Raw genomic sequence first — 15,419 nt, forward strand, 5'->3', positions numbered from 1 at the left:
GGAAAGGGGGTGTAAAGCCTCACACTTGATGTATGAACATGGCTGACCTTTCACTGAAAGGCTAACAAAGGGGCATTGGAGCAGCCAGCTGTAGAACACAAGCAAATGAAGCATCCCACTGGATACGTCACATGTCCTCTAAACAGTTCAACCCCTGCGACTATACTCACTGGCCCTGCCTGAGTTTGAGCACAGTCTGTGAAGTTTAGTCTGTTAAAAGCTCAGCAAAGTGACCAAATAAAGACCAAAAAGGCTAATGTTTACTCTCCGCTCATGAAGAGTACTCTCTACCAGTCAGTGAGACACTCCAGATACCTGTGGCTGGGCCCATCATAATGTTTACTCTGCACCTCAGTGTGAGGAAACCGTGGATTTAGGTTCTGCACAAACACAGGAATACAGCATGTATACTCACACTGCTGCATACCGTGATCAGCATTTCTAAGACCTTGAAGCATCTCAGATCATTGCTCATTCTCATTCATTATGTGCGCAACCGTCGACTGACAACCTCACTTAGCTGTACTGTGCAACTGCGTTAGCTAACTGAACACAAGTCTGTCACTGAGCCGCAGCTCACTTGTTTTTCGGTTCGGTTTCACTCAGTGAGCAGTTAACAAACTCACATGCACGTGCAGCCATTTTGTAATCTGAGTTTCTCAGTAGCACCACAAACACAGAGGGAGTGTAACTTCATTCTCTGATCAGGGAGCCATTACTTTACTGTATGTTTACATAGCAAATAATTGTATTCTACTATATTAATGTTCTGAATATCATATATAGGATTGTTAAGGCATAAAAATAAGTCCACTAATGCCTCATTTAAGAACTAGAAACATTTAGACCTTTAGATGAATTACATTTTTACAATTTGTTTAAATTAATATAGAGAATACTGATAAAAAAAATAGGTCTACATGGGGTTAAATGCTCAATTCCCCCAAATATGTGTCACCCCAATACAATTAAGGTTAAGGGAATTTTGTTTGTGCTGCTAACAGCAATAAAAAATGACAGAGACATATCATTTCAGAAACAGTCTCTGGTGCTGTGGTTAATCAGCAGGCCTTGCTGTCATCGGTTTTCGTAGGAACAAATTCCTCAGTAGTGAACAGTTCCAATAAAAACACACTGAAGTCTGTGGATTATTCACGCTAACAGAGAGAATGTTTCTGGGGAAAAAAAGCTCCTTTCCTTTTTTTTGTTAAAGCTGTGGTAATCAACATTTTTAATGGGTCAGATGACTACGTATGATGTGAAAGGAGTTGGTGATAGTGACACACCCTCAGAGAAACATCTACATGTCAACTGTGCAGCTCCCTAAGCTCTAGGGAGGTTTAAAGCATCTTTTAGCTCACCGTTTTGGTTTTCTGGCCTTTAACTGTACAGTCAGTGATGTCTCCAGCTGCAGCAGGCAGCTGTTTTCAGCAAAGAAGCTGTGACCAACCTACTCTGCCAAACACTGTTGAAAAGAACAAGTGCTAATGTGCAATAGCTGCGACAACAAACACTAATGCATCTGCGTGTGCATGTGGTGGCTGGCGTTGTACTAGAAACTGTGGCAGGAGCCTTTGTGGAGTAAAGCTTAGTTAAAAATTCAGTGTCAAGTGTCAAGTTGTTGTGTTGTGCAACAAAAGCTGAACCTTTTTGTTGCTCTTTAGTTGTATTGTGGTGCATCATACTTTGCACATGTAATGCAATGTAAAAAGTTGAAGCAGTCCTTTCAGGTAAATTAAACTGTATTGTGATGCAAAATACTATGTTCCTGTTTTGAATGTTAAATTCTTTCTATACTGTATATTTGGCACTCTTTGCTGAGTGCAACAATGCCTCCCCAGAGTCTGCGACATACACGTCATGAGTTATGAAAGGGGGCGTGAATTACTTTAAAAGTCATGTGCCTTTGTGTTACAGGAAACTCCCTCTGTCACACCCCCTTTTTGCCAAATTGTGTGAACAGTGAATCAGCTGTCCAACCTTATCACAAAATCTTAAGTCTGTGAATTCAGTTGGAAGTTATGCTCCTTTTTGCAATTGGCCACACCCCATTTTAGTCAATTGGCATGAACACAAAAACACACACAGAGGCAGAAATCTCAGAGACAAATATCTCAAAACTCAGTTTGCATGATTACATACCACTGAAGGTGAGTGAAAAAATATCTTTTTTTGTAATTTCAGTGAACCAACCCTTTAATTTAGATACATAGTTACTGACTTACAATAGAATTCCATTACTGCATTCATGCTGGCTATTGTTTGAGCTACTGCTGTGAATAACCATCATACTGCACATTTATCTCAATAGTCAATGATGCATTCATTACCCAATAGCGATATCCATGACAGAAGAGATAAATAAACCCTAAATGATAGAAGATGCACTGAAAAAAGCACAAATTAATGAGCACCAGGTTGATTTATTGGAGTTAGTTAAACACAGCTGCACTCCTATTACTCTCCAGCTGTGACCGATATATGAGGGGCCCAACATGATGGCCCAAATAATCAAGCAATACATATCATTAGTCAGACAATTCTCCCACATGCCCTGTTGGAAAGTCCATTAGTCCTCCATAAAGGCCTCCTGTTACCCAAAACTCACACAACCTCCGTTAGTCCCAGCCCCATTTGAATTCCAATAATGCACCCACCATTCTCCTGAAATGTTCCAACATTCAACCCACTTCCTCTTTAACGTCCAGACATTCTCCTTATTGAAGCCCATTCTAGCCAAGACAACCCCTCCCACCTCCCCTATTTTTTTTCCTCTTTCTCCTTCCCTGTTAAAACCATACTCCTCTTCAATCCCACAGGAAGCTCGGGAGGAAGACTGGAGAGGGAGTGGGCGGCAAGCGCATTGCTGCTAACTCACAGCTCAATGCCCTCCGCTCCCCCCCCGTACCCTCCTCCCTCCACTGACCGTCACTTATCCATGCCTGGAAAAGAAGAGCGGAGGAAGAGAGACAGAGAGAGAAAGAAAAACAACAACCACCAGTGAAGAAACCCACACATTTCACACATCATTCCAGCAGGAGAAAGCAGCTGTGACTCGGGAATCCCCTGTTGGTTTAAGCACTTCCAGCGCGGAGCAGCAGGCCCAGGTTGGAGCACATCGACAGAAGGGACAGATAACTCTCACTCACTGGACTCCTCACTTCATCTAAACAGAAGAGATAGACACTCTTTGAGGCAGCCTTTCTGCTCAAGGGTCTCTTATTTTTAGCCCGATTGCTGACAGGCTCCTTTCTGTGTAGGTCTAACCGCTGTTTCGCAGCAGTGCCTGCCAACAACTCTGTTACTGCCTTAGTCATGTCTCTAGCAACTCTTCCCCGCTGGAGTCTTCACAGAGAGAGAGACCCCATAAAAGGAATATTTTACAAAAGCCCTGGGGTTTGCGTTAGTAAGCTTTACTCTGTTGCTCAGCCCTTACTCACTATTTCAGCTTCTGCTTTACACATCACCAGGCCCTTAAATCCACTGATGAGTAGTTTCTTCCTCATCCACACTGGCAGGGGGCAAGAGTCACGGACAAACAGAGCTTGGAGAATTAGCTTGTACAGCCAGGGAGCTCTCATAATTTTCAATACTATGAAAGGGTATTTTGTTACATGTTGCGTTGTACCCGCCAAAAGCATGACCAATTTAATTTGCACAGGAAAGCTTGGAAGAATTTAGCCATGTCTTCCTGATGACACATCAAACTAAAATGTTTAAAATGCAACGAGGTGCCACTGCCAAGTTCGTGGGGCCCCAGAGTGCTCAGTTATAATCTTCAGAGTATTCAACAATTCTATCTAAAACAATTCTATCTCCACTGACAGTGTGAACAGCAACGACTGACAGAAAATGGTGCTAGTTTTTCATCAAACACCTCTCCCACAAGCCCACGGCTCGGATTTCGTCCATTGATAACGTGCGGGCCGTTATCCTGTTCCTGACAAAAAAAGCACATCACACATGGTTAACAAAGCTCTGAAACAATGCGCGAGCTTGTTTAAGATGATTATGACTGAGGAGGGCGGTTGTTTCAAGGCCGCCCCCTCACTGCAGAGACACAGTGGGGCTTTTGCACAACCTAAGGCCTAGCTGCTTTGCATCAGTCATCAAAGGCATCAGACTTGGCAGGCTGGACACTTTTCTCACTATCAGCTACACTGCTGAACACAAGGACCCTGGCTCAGAATCACTGTGTATGAAACACACAAAACGAACTCTTATGACTACTCCTGAGAGTGGACAATCGGTGTATAAGCAAGGATACAAAACCTTTCCAACATTCTGGTTTTATCCAATGTCCAACACTGGAGCAAAAAAGAGAAACATCTACCTCTCATTACCAGTTGAATTGTGAATTGAACAGAAAATATAACCAAGTTTAATATAGTAATTACCAACTTTGCCAAGTACTGTTTCCAAATTCCACAATAAACTTTCAGTCTCGGATTTTAAGCCAAATAGATGAAAACTCCTTCAAGTGCAGCAACAAAATGGAAATTTGTGTGATACAACTGAAAGCTCCAGGAAAGCTACTAAATTGTCACAAATGTGCTTTTAATCTCTACTTCTAAGCAAAAATTGACAAGGATGTCCTCAGAGTGTCCGGAAAGGGAGAAATGTGATCATCTACTATACCATGACGGCTGAGTAAACCATTTGCTGAAGATTGTGTGAGACGATCAAAAGCTCCAGAACAGCTTCTAAATGGTCCTTGCGGTGAAACTGTTTTGTCAGTTACAAACAGCTCCACAGATGTAATGATGTTTCCAGCTCTAAATCCTGGATCTCATTTCGGATGTTTTTCAATGGACCAACAGGTGCCAAGCATTTATTACCCAGGATAAATCTTTGACAATTTGGATCACTTTTTTTTTTCTTGGAAGCATGAGCCATAAGGCAATAAAATGCTGCCAAACACAGCCAGAATAGCAATAAGAAGAAAAGGAAATTTCCCCTGCCAGTCTAACATGCATATTTAACATACCTCGAGCTTGACTGTTTTAACTTCAAGTTCAATAGGTTGTTTACATGTCCTTTGACCCAGAGTATTTCTAATCTCTTGGAAATCGTATGGGTGGGATTATTGAAATAATAACCGGATGAAAACTAAACAAGTGGATTCATATTAAAAAATCTCAGAGTGCCTTCTAATCAGCTCAGGAAGAGGTTGTTGATGTAGTGGATACACTGCTGATCCAGAGGGCTAATCCTTACTGCCTGGCACTAGTCCAACTATGCACTTGTGGGTATTTCTACCAGGGAACCCATTCTCCACCTAGCTACAAAACCATCAAGCTGAAGTGGTCTGTTATGAAAATGAAAGGAGAGTAGTAGATATTGATCATTTATCAGTGGTGCTTTACGTGTCACAGGGCAGTAATATGATGCAATACATGGGAATATAGTTATAATACATGGCCTTCACTAATGCTTTAATAGGCAGCCTTGTAATAAGAGGGTCAGTTGCAGCGTTTTTATGGAGGGAAACATTGCAAGTGAAGCAAACAGAATTCCTTCTTTTACAGTCCTCTGGCTTCAATTATGAAAACATGTGGTAATGAAGATGTTCCGCTCAAAGTCCCACCAGGAAATTAATTATGAGCTCGACGAAGCATTGGTGTTGTTGAAACTTACTACGCAATTAGAAAAGGTGCTACAGAAAGCCTGCACATTATGTTTTAGTGCTCGGGGAGTTAAACAAATCACAGATCAACTTTGTAGCCCAGCTGAGTCACTGCTACAATATTATGAACAACGCTGTCATCTCATCTATAAATGGCTAGAATGAAATATGTTTTATGATGATGATGAAGTCCCTGAGAGGTGATGCTGGCTTGTAAAATTCTGGAACCATGGCGAGAGATCTTCTTTTCCTCCTAAAACACAACCCTGCCACAGTACACTGCCAGGTGCACTGTCATTATTGTTGTCGTAATTCAGACAGAGCTATGTCATCAGGAGGAACGTCTGTTATTTTCTTGACAGAATTATTCTGCATTGGTCTATGAGGAGATTATTCATTGGTGTCCAATTTCTTGATGAGTTTATGTGGTTTTGGAGAAAAGCCTTGTGGCATATTAAAACAACAACAACATGATCAATCATTCATAACAATAGTTTTTTAACCACGATAGCCACATGGCTCTAGGGATGTAGATGGACTGCCATGAAATTTGATAAAGACATTCATGTTTCCCTCAAGATGAAATGTAATAACTTTGGAAATCCTTCATTAAGTCAAAATCTTAATTAACAAATGCTTTTGACACACAAATTTCATGACATTCCCATAAACCTTACTTTGTGTTTAGGGCCGATTAGATAATTTAACATACCACATTAACATCATACATGCTAACATTCAGCAAGTTAGCATTGTCACTGAGCACATTTTAGATGTTCCAAAGCATAGCCTCATAGAGTTGCTAGCATGGCTGCAGTCTTGATACCATTTCAAGACATAAGCCATTTTAGCTGTCTATTAGATGCCCTGACCCAACATAAAGCTCCAACGCAGCTAAATGGATTCTCTTGCCCTAACTGCCTTTATAAGGTTTAGCCAACAGGGACGGCTTTCTCCTCACTGTTGACACAGGGCTGTAAAGTCATGTCTACATGGCAAGTTAAGGTCAAGGAAGACAGATAAGCCCGTGTCAGAGAAGACAACAAAGTCCCGAATAAAGACGCTTTTGTCTCAAGACTTGGGGTTTCTGCTGGGAAGGAGTTTCATTCAAGTTTGGTCTACAATTGAGCCACAGGGGCTGGGTGATAATCACTTTGTCTCATGCACTTTCCTTTCTCTTTGTGTATATTTCTCAGTCATGCCTGTTCTCTCATTAGGAACCCCACCACCCACCTACTATGTATACTGGCTAATTTTCAGCCTTATTAACATTTTCATGTAGGAGACACCCTTGTTAGGAAGCCCAGGGAAGCTTACAACAAAAGGCACACTGTAAGTTGAGAATTCAAGCTTTGCACGTGAAACTTGTCAATACCAGGCTCCTTCGGTGATGTGACAAGAGGTCTAGACTCAAAGAATCCTGGAGGCAATAGAGGTATCAGTTTGCGAGTGATTCTGCATGTCTGTAGATGTTTACTTTGCTTGTAAGAACATCTTTTCCATAAAGCAAGTGTCCTATTTTCCCATGCGCCGACAGTATAAAGCAAGTTAATACGCCTTTTTTTTCCTCTTCATGCTGGCATCCAAGTGCAGCTGAAAGCAAGATAAGAGGTTAGACCATCACTGACATTGTTTGCCTTTTCCCTGCAGAGGATACAGTACGTGGATAAAAAGACCAAACAAGGCAAAGCCCCTTCTATTTCTATTTGACTAGTTATTACATAAATACTGGAAAGTTAAATGCTGCAGGTCTTGATTGACACTCTACCACGCCTTTGCAATGAAGTGTGTAATACCTTAATCACACTGTCAAAGAAAACACGCTTTTTCATAGGTAGTCGAGCAATGAAAACTATCTGACAAGCCTGATCAGGATTGCTTTGAAAAGCATAAATAATTATGTATTCTATAAATGAACTAGATATAGTGTTTGATGTTATAATATATTCACCCATACCCTGAGTGAGTTGATGTAAATTCAAATCAAGTCGAGCGGAACATTTTTACGCTAAAGTATTTTCATTGTTTACAGGTGTGAGCGTGGAAAAGCTAAACTGACTAGACCACCAGTACAAACTAATGGCAAATAGCCTCATCCTTCAGGTTAAAGCTGTAAAAGAGTTTCAACATCCTTTTAATCAGGATGTGAGGCAGGAAGCCCCCCTCTTTACACTGCAAAGGGGATTACAAATTAAACATCCTGATCTCTGTCCCAATTGTTTTTAACAAATGCGGGAATTCATTTACAAAAATTGGATAAATTAACCATAATGTGCCACAAGGTCCAAACCGCTAACAGTGAGTCACAGCTTAAAATGCACCATTTAGTTTATTAGGCCAACGGACCACACAGGAAGAGGCTAAATGCTCTTAGGGAAGCAGGTTTCAGAGATCAGGCACCACCCTTCGACCAATGCTTTCTTCCGCAATATTCTGAGATGGAGATTTGTTTGTGAAGCTATTGTTCCCTTCCCTGTAGGGGATTCCTCTTTTGGGTGAGCACCGTTTGAAAACATTGCTCCTCAGAATGAACCTTGGGCCATTAGAGAAGATGCCACACCCAAAGGAGGTCTTTGGGGTAACGGTGAGAGACTCTCATCCCCAAAGTACGTGCCAATGTGAAGCAAAGGCAACTGGGAGCAAAAGCTTGAGGGCTCTTTGATGAGTGATTAAGCAAGGCCAAAAATACCAGTGTCAAAGATCTAACCCCGTCCTTCTGATGTTTGTTTGTGTATCTTCAACTTTCCTGTTTTTCTCTCTTTTCTGCGATTCTTCTTTAATCCGTGCACCAGCCCTGTCCATCTCACCTCCTCTCTTCCATTTGCATTGTGACACGATGATCCATAGAGTTCAGCACTGAATACAAATACACCAACTTATTCATCTGTAAGAAAAAAAAGGCCTCAGACTCACAGTTCCTCTGGACCGAACTGAGCTGCAAAATTTTCTTGAGCGGGTTTTCATCCAAGCTGAAAGCCTCCAGGATGGAAACATGTTCGGTGCCCACTTTCCATCTTTACCTTCTCTACTGGAGCTGACTTACTGTTTCAGCAGTTCCAGCCTGACGGGACACATTCAAAAACTGCTTCGTCAAACCACATGAAAAACATGAAATTCATTCACAACAGAAATTAACTGGTAAGAAATGTTTCAGTTGTTGCAACTGGCATAAATGTAAAGGGTGTATCCAGTACATACTAGCCAACTAAAAGACAACATTATTTTCTTTATTTTAACCCATAAATTGAGCTAAAAGTAAGTCATGCATTTATTCCCACACAATTTTGAGGTTACCAGTCCAGTATTGAATGCAAAAACTAGTATACAGGGGTAGATGCTGTAAACATATAGCACATACAGATAAATAATAAAATGTAGAGATAAATGTGTTTCTTTGAGGATGCTTAGTATACTGTATCCAATATCTTTCTTTAAAACACCAAATACTGGTGCTAATATACATTTATGTTGGCATAAATAAACTTGGCAGTTATATCAAGATGCATTCTTAGAAAAACAACAACTAATTATGCATCAATATATTGTGCTTTGCTAACAAAATGAGAATTATCAGCGAGTCATGTTTTTCATAGATAAAAATGAAATCATACAATTTCATTACCACTCATTAACTCCTCAGTTTGACATACCGGAGATAGACATACATACGCAGGCTCAATAACTGAATTGAAGCTGTGCCCTTTTTTCCCTTTTAACATGACACTGCATCTGATGAGATGGGAAGATAGCAGAAGCCCTTTTTCCAGCCTGAATTCCTGGGTCTCTTTCCACTGGAGACTCCATGAACAGCCAGTGGATCATGGAAAGGCCATAAATGCAGCAGATCACTTTGTTACCATGTACAAACAAAGGAAGTGAACCAGTTCAATGAGTAACCACGTTCACTCACTTATTCCATGCTGGGCTCTCAGTGGATGTACACAAACTACAGAATAAATTCTAGCAGCTGCAGTTACAACACAATAAACAGTGGCTTTCTTTGAATGAGAGGCTATAAGAAGAGCTTCAATAATTAGAAATGATGCAGGTAGCTTTCTCAACTTATCAAATATTAATGTCAGGGATAAAAGGAATACATGAAACCTTATTGTTTGTGGTTTGCTTAGACTGAAAAGCAGTGGAGCCAGACATGTAATTAACAGTTACAGAAGTGCAGTTCTATTTAGGGCTACACAATAGATTTATTGTATTCAGAAGTATCTTTACTGTGAAAAGTAAGAGGAAAAACAAGAAAAACAAAAGCTGCTTCACACCTGTGTTCCCTCTTTATGACATGCACGTCTAGCCTCGGGTGCGTCTGCACGGCACAGATCTCAGTTGCTCTACAAAAGTATCAGTGCTGCCAGATAACCTGCGCTTTACAGAGGCGCTATTGTCTCAGAGTGAAACCAAAATCCTACACCTCACCAGCAGCTCACTGAAATCTCTACCACTCAGACATGGCACAGTTTATCAAAGTCAGGAGGGCAGGCGTCAAGAAATTATTCTCCAGCTCCCACGGCCCCGACCAAAAAGCTAAATTTCTTACAATGGCGCAAGCAGATGGAAGTCTGGGAAGGTCATCAGAGGACCAGCAAGACACAGCAGCAGCAGCAGGCCCACTCTGGATCCTAAAATGCAAACTAGAGATTCTAGGATTACACAGGATCATAACCTATATTTCACTACCAACATCCATCTGATCCCAGAAAGTGGGCTTTAATGAAAAGAAAAGGCATGTTTTTTTTTTCCTGAAAGTGATGGAAAAAAATAGATGACTGATGAGGGAAACTGGCTTGTTAGATCCCAACACAACGCAGAGGGAAAAGCACTTACTCAGGATGCTAAAATGCACTGCATGAGTGAAATTTTGTCATGATTCAGCTCAACTTTTGCAGGTGTGCAAGCACATTCAAATGCAGAAATGATGGAGCTGGACTTCACCCATATATATTATCTTCCAATCTCATTCTGTCAAGAAGTTGAATAACCCATTAACTCTGAAAGAGCATAGTGATATAAGCCGGTTATCCTGCGCCCCAAAGCAAGCCAGGGAGCCTCGCATTAGGGATTAAGGATTTAGCCGTCGACATGCCCCTGAGATTAGTTTGATCTTCCACAGGTTAACTCATAGCCCAGTTAGAAAGGCTCTCAGTTCACCTCATATCTCTACTTTGGCTGCTCGGAAAAGCAGAATTCAACAATGAAAGGTAGAAGACTTTAGACATATTTAGGCGAACAATAAAAAATTTAATCATCACCTCTATGATACAGCTGCAGTCACAAACAGAAGGAGTCCAATTGATTCAGAGACCATTTAGCATTTCATCTGGGAAATAAATCACCACAGTTATTACTTGTGGTTGGCTGCTGGGTGAAGCCGTGGGCATTATTTACAACCTCCCCACAGATGATGACAGTTAATAAACTGAGCATGCCAGCGCGCGAGACGAGGAGCTTTTCTATTATTCAGCAAGTCCTGTCTGACTCCCACAGAAGCCATCACACTCTGGCAGGCTGTCGCCGAGCGGAGGACTGACAGGTGAGCTTCCTGTGGGAGAAGCTGCTCGCTGCCAGGTGTTTTATCAAATCTCAAACTCATTTCCAAAAGGCTTTAAATGTCTTTCCCATAACTGGACTGTAACTATGGGTGGGCTGAATGACCAGCTAGTTCAGTTCATTTCTAAAGCATGATTATCATTCAATACCTTTGGGCATTCATCATAATAATGCTGTGATAGGGGTCCTTAAATATGCACTACACACATGATATTTAACTATAAGGTATGGGGTCTTTGTCTGTCTGTATGTGTGTGTGCATTCTTTACTTTTACTTTACTTTTTTTTACCATTCATTTAATCTAGGACACACATGGCAGGTGTTTGGCTGGAGACCCAAAGTTCAGTGTCAAGTATGAAGTTGTTTGGATGTGAAATATTTAACATCTCATTAAAATAAACCATTTGGCTGATCTTGACCCCTCCGATGTGGCGACTGCAAAGACCAACTTCCCAGTATGGCGGCCTCTGTACCCCACAGGTGTGTGTGTGTGAGAGGCCTTTCCAATATGGCTGCCTGTCCACCTCAGATATGCATGCGCATCTCAAGAACCATTCATCCGATTGACTTCGCATTTGACGTGTGTATGACTGGTGTGAAGTCGATCAGATGAGGCTACAAGCAGCACTTCCTTGTTCCAAGCAATCGGTCCACTTTTAACGGCCATGTGTTCCCAATGGGCACCCCCTCCCCGAAACCAAGCAATGGGCCCATTCAGAACGTGTGCCCTTTCAGCACAGCACTTGTCATGCACAGCACTTGTCACTTGTCATAAAAAGTGATGAATTAGCATATATGTACATATTTCACTCCACTAATTGTTGTGTAGCAGTGTCTGTGATTAGGTGAAGACTGTTAATGTGACAATGTGGTGTTCTCTCTCTCTCCAGCTGACTGACCTATGTATGGTGACATGATTTATGTCCCGAGAGAACGGCCAAGCACAGACCAATATGCACAAAGGGCTCTCAATCAATTTCAAGTTTTTCTCAGCTTGAAAATCTTTTGCCACTTCTTAGTGTAAACAGCTGACCAGATGTTCTCGCTTGATTCCTAGCAACACAAACACTTTCAGGTCAAACAGACTCTACTAATACAGACAGAGCAGTCATCCATCCCTGAAAACCAAGCATCTCCCAGTTCAGTGATTTAAAATAAGTCGAAGGATTACATGCTCCTTTGTAGGCTATGAAAATTATCCTTCTTATCTCAGAAAACCCTTTCAAACCCCTTTGGATTATCTCAGAAATGCATGGTCACTAAGCTAAGACTGTTTTTCTTTCTTATTGTTTTGGTTTACTGCTACTCTACCATTTTAATCACTGTAAATTGTGATAAAGTTATTTAGATTTCTTAATTTAGGTGGACTAGCAGCTGGCACACACAGGCAGCAGGCTCAGCATCAGTAATCCTTTATTATTCTGCCAGACTGGAAAATAATACTTCTGATGTTCAAAATAAGATTGAAAACAAACCACTTGAAAAATAAAGTATCTCAAGTGGTCAAAAAAAGTAAGGATTTTAGTTTGAGTTAATGGTTAAGCCAACTGCAAACTGGATGACGAAACTCCAGGAGCACACTGGCACTCAAAATTAATGTACGTGTTGCTTGTGTATATCAAGATGTAAAAGCGAGTATTGTGTTATTTGGCTTTTTCAACGTGGAGTTGTGATGCTCTAAGAATGTAACTGGGAGTGTGATATCTTGTTCAAATCAAGTTTTACAATTACTGGACACTGCGTTCTAGGAAAGCACGGTGTGCCACATAGAAACATCTGTCTTCGCCTCTGGCCAAAAACAAAAACAACAACAACTAAAATTGTTGGACCATATGGTGGAGCTCACATTTCCTTGGAAATGCAAGTTGGATCATTCGCAGAAACTGAACAGCAATCTAACCAAATTGTACTGCATACCATAACTATCATTGCAGGTGCTCTCCGGTCTTCATAAAATTCTTAAATCCTTATTTTATATGGGAGACGTCCTGCAGCGCGAAATGCACGCTGTCTAGTTTGTTTAGAAGCCCAGAAATATTTAGGGACTCTGTCTTTTTGGCTCACAAAAAGACAGAGTCCCTAAATATTTGTTATGTATGATTTGTTATGGTTCTCTGAAAAGCAGCACTGGTTGTTACAGGAAAGATGCTGCGTGCACGTGCGCTGCTGGCACTGAGCGCACTGTGCTTATCAGCTTATAAGGAGGAACTACACTGCAATGAGAGTGGACAATGATGATTCATGAGAATAGGAAGTTAAAGTCATTAGGGAGTAAAGTGATACTTCTGGTCACTTTCTCCTGACATCTGGCCTTCATGAGGCCTGAGCCACTTAAACTACATGTGGAATATATTCATTTTTTTTTATGTTTTTAATCTTTCACCGACTGCTTAGACTCAGCTATCAAATATCGGGTACAGGGTATCTAGGAGGGGTTCATTTAATGACTGAAATATCAGCTATTAAAAGAAAATGACATTATTTGTGCAACACAGCCACAAAGCATTGAAGTAACAGTCAAAACACTGTAAATGTCACTAAAGAAATAAGATTTCTGCGACCTCTACTTCAGGGCCAAAAGAAAACACTAAAACAGAGCAGAGCAGGAGAAACCCAGAAACCCCTTTCTGCTACTTCAGCACTTGTTTTCATCAGCCCCACTCTGTGCCACTCTTCCCAGACTCTCTGCTTTATATCATTTGCGCAAGAGAGATGAAATGACTGTCTTCACATTTTGATCTAATTTCCTATTGAGGACCAGAGGCAAAGTGGGAACATGCACCAGCTTTCTTTAGTCACGTTAGAGGAGAGAAAAAGAAACATGTGAACAGCTGAGTGATAAAAAGGGGCTTTTGGTGTGTGTGTGTGTGTGAGTGTGTGTGTGTGTGTGTGTGTGTGTGTGTTTCAAGGTGACTCCATTGTCCTAATTTTAATTCTAATTTTGCTTACAAATAGGTCAAACACAGCAGAGAGCACTGACAGCACACTGCTAAAACAAAAACATCAAAATCCCACAAATAAAAAGGAAAAGAAGAAACTTAAGGGACAAGAAAATTCCAGTAAATTGCCCAATTCACATCCCCTCCCTGCAGCATCATCCACATCATCATCATCATCATCATCAATGTGGTGCGAATTTGCATACTTTGAGGTCTTCGTCATTTCGCAAGGGATGTAGTAGAGACACGTATTTGCGCACTTTGCTAATTGGCAAATTAATCCCAACTTTTCCCGCAACACACCATGCGACCATGTTCAACACCTACTCCCGCATTGTTAGTGAACCCTGGAGCTTCCTCTCACTACTTTTCTTTTCTTTTTTCTACCAGGTCACAGGCTCAACACCGAGCCGAGTGGGAAACTTTTTCTCCCACGCTGGATCAAGTTTCTCTGCGGCTTTTCGGGCAGCTTGTGATTTCTCTGAGATTTATTTAAATGCCGGACAAGCACAGAGGAAAGCGAAAGCCCGCTCGGCGTTACAACCCGGCCACGTACATGCCGTAAAAGCTCCCTGACATACCTTTCTTTTCCGCCAGTACACAGCAGCCCAGGCAGAGCAGAGAGGTGAGACGGATCCACTGGAGAAAACGGGTCGCCATCGTGTTTCTGAAGCTCCTGGCGAGAAGGTGTCATTCCATGGCAAACAACGCGATATTCCGCTTTATGAAAACTTTACAACTCTGAAGTTTTGTTTTTTTTCCCCTGTCTTTCTCGTTGAGTAAAATACTTTTTCCTTCTCTGGGAAACTTTGACAGCTCCTCCTCCTCGCAGATATCTCCAGCAGTCCGAGCTCGTGCAGCGCGAGGACAAACTAGGGCTGCTCTGACGTCAGCAGGAGGGAGGATAGATGCGCCTCTCGGACTCCTCAGGTAGAGACGCAAAGGATGGTTTTTAGGGAAGGAAACAGCAGGGACAGTATTTCACCATAAATAGTTTGTGGAAAAGTACACGGCAGTTGTGTTATAAGGGCTTCAAAAAAAAAAAAAAAAAAAAAAGTTGCTCTCTGTGATTGATTAAAAGCTGGACAAACTTTCCAAAGACTGCTCAATAAATATGCAGACATGCATGAATTGATGATCTGTTCCCTTAAAGGTCTCCTATTGTACAAAGTGCAACATAAATATATGAGACAGCCAAACCCGGAGAAAAGACCCATCCCCTCCCCTTTCCTCCTGCTCCATCTTTCAGTAAATATGTGTGAAAACGTGCCATTTAGATTTGGCTCCCCTTATG

The 15,419-nt window shown here is 41.5% G+C and overlaps 1 protein-coding gene across 1 annotated transcript in view; it reads right to left on the reverse strand.

The window, feature by feature from the left end:
* The window catches only part of egfra (epidermal growth factor receptor a (erythroblastic leukemia viral (v-erb-b) oncogene homolog, avian)), a 40,203-nt gene extending 25,252 nt beyond the window's left edge, over positions 1-14,951 (reverse strand). The window contains exon 1 of the mRNA XM_070844367.1: positions 14,707-14,951. Coding sequence (XP_070700468.1) covers positions 14,707-14,785 — 79 coding nt within the window. The 5' untranslated portion in view covers positions 14,786-14,951. The remainder of the gene's footprint in view (positions 1-14,706) is intronic.
* Between the last annotated feature and the right edge of the window lie 468 nt (positions 14,952-15,419).

Source organism: Pempheris klunzingeri, chromosome 15, assembly GCF_042242105.1.
Source record: "Pempheris klunzingeri isolate RE-2024b chromosome 15, fPemKlu1.hap1, whole genome shotgun sequence".
Classification (NCBI taxonomy): Eukaryota; Metazoa; Chordata; class Actinopteri; order Acropomatiformes; family Pempheridae; genus Pempheris; species Pempheris klunzingeri.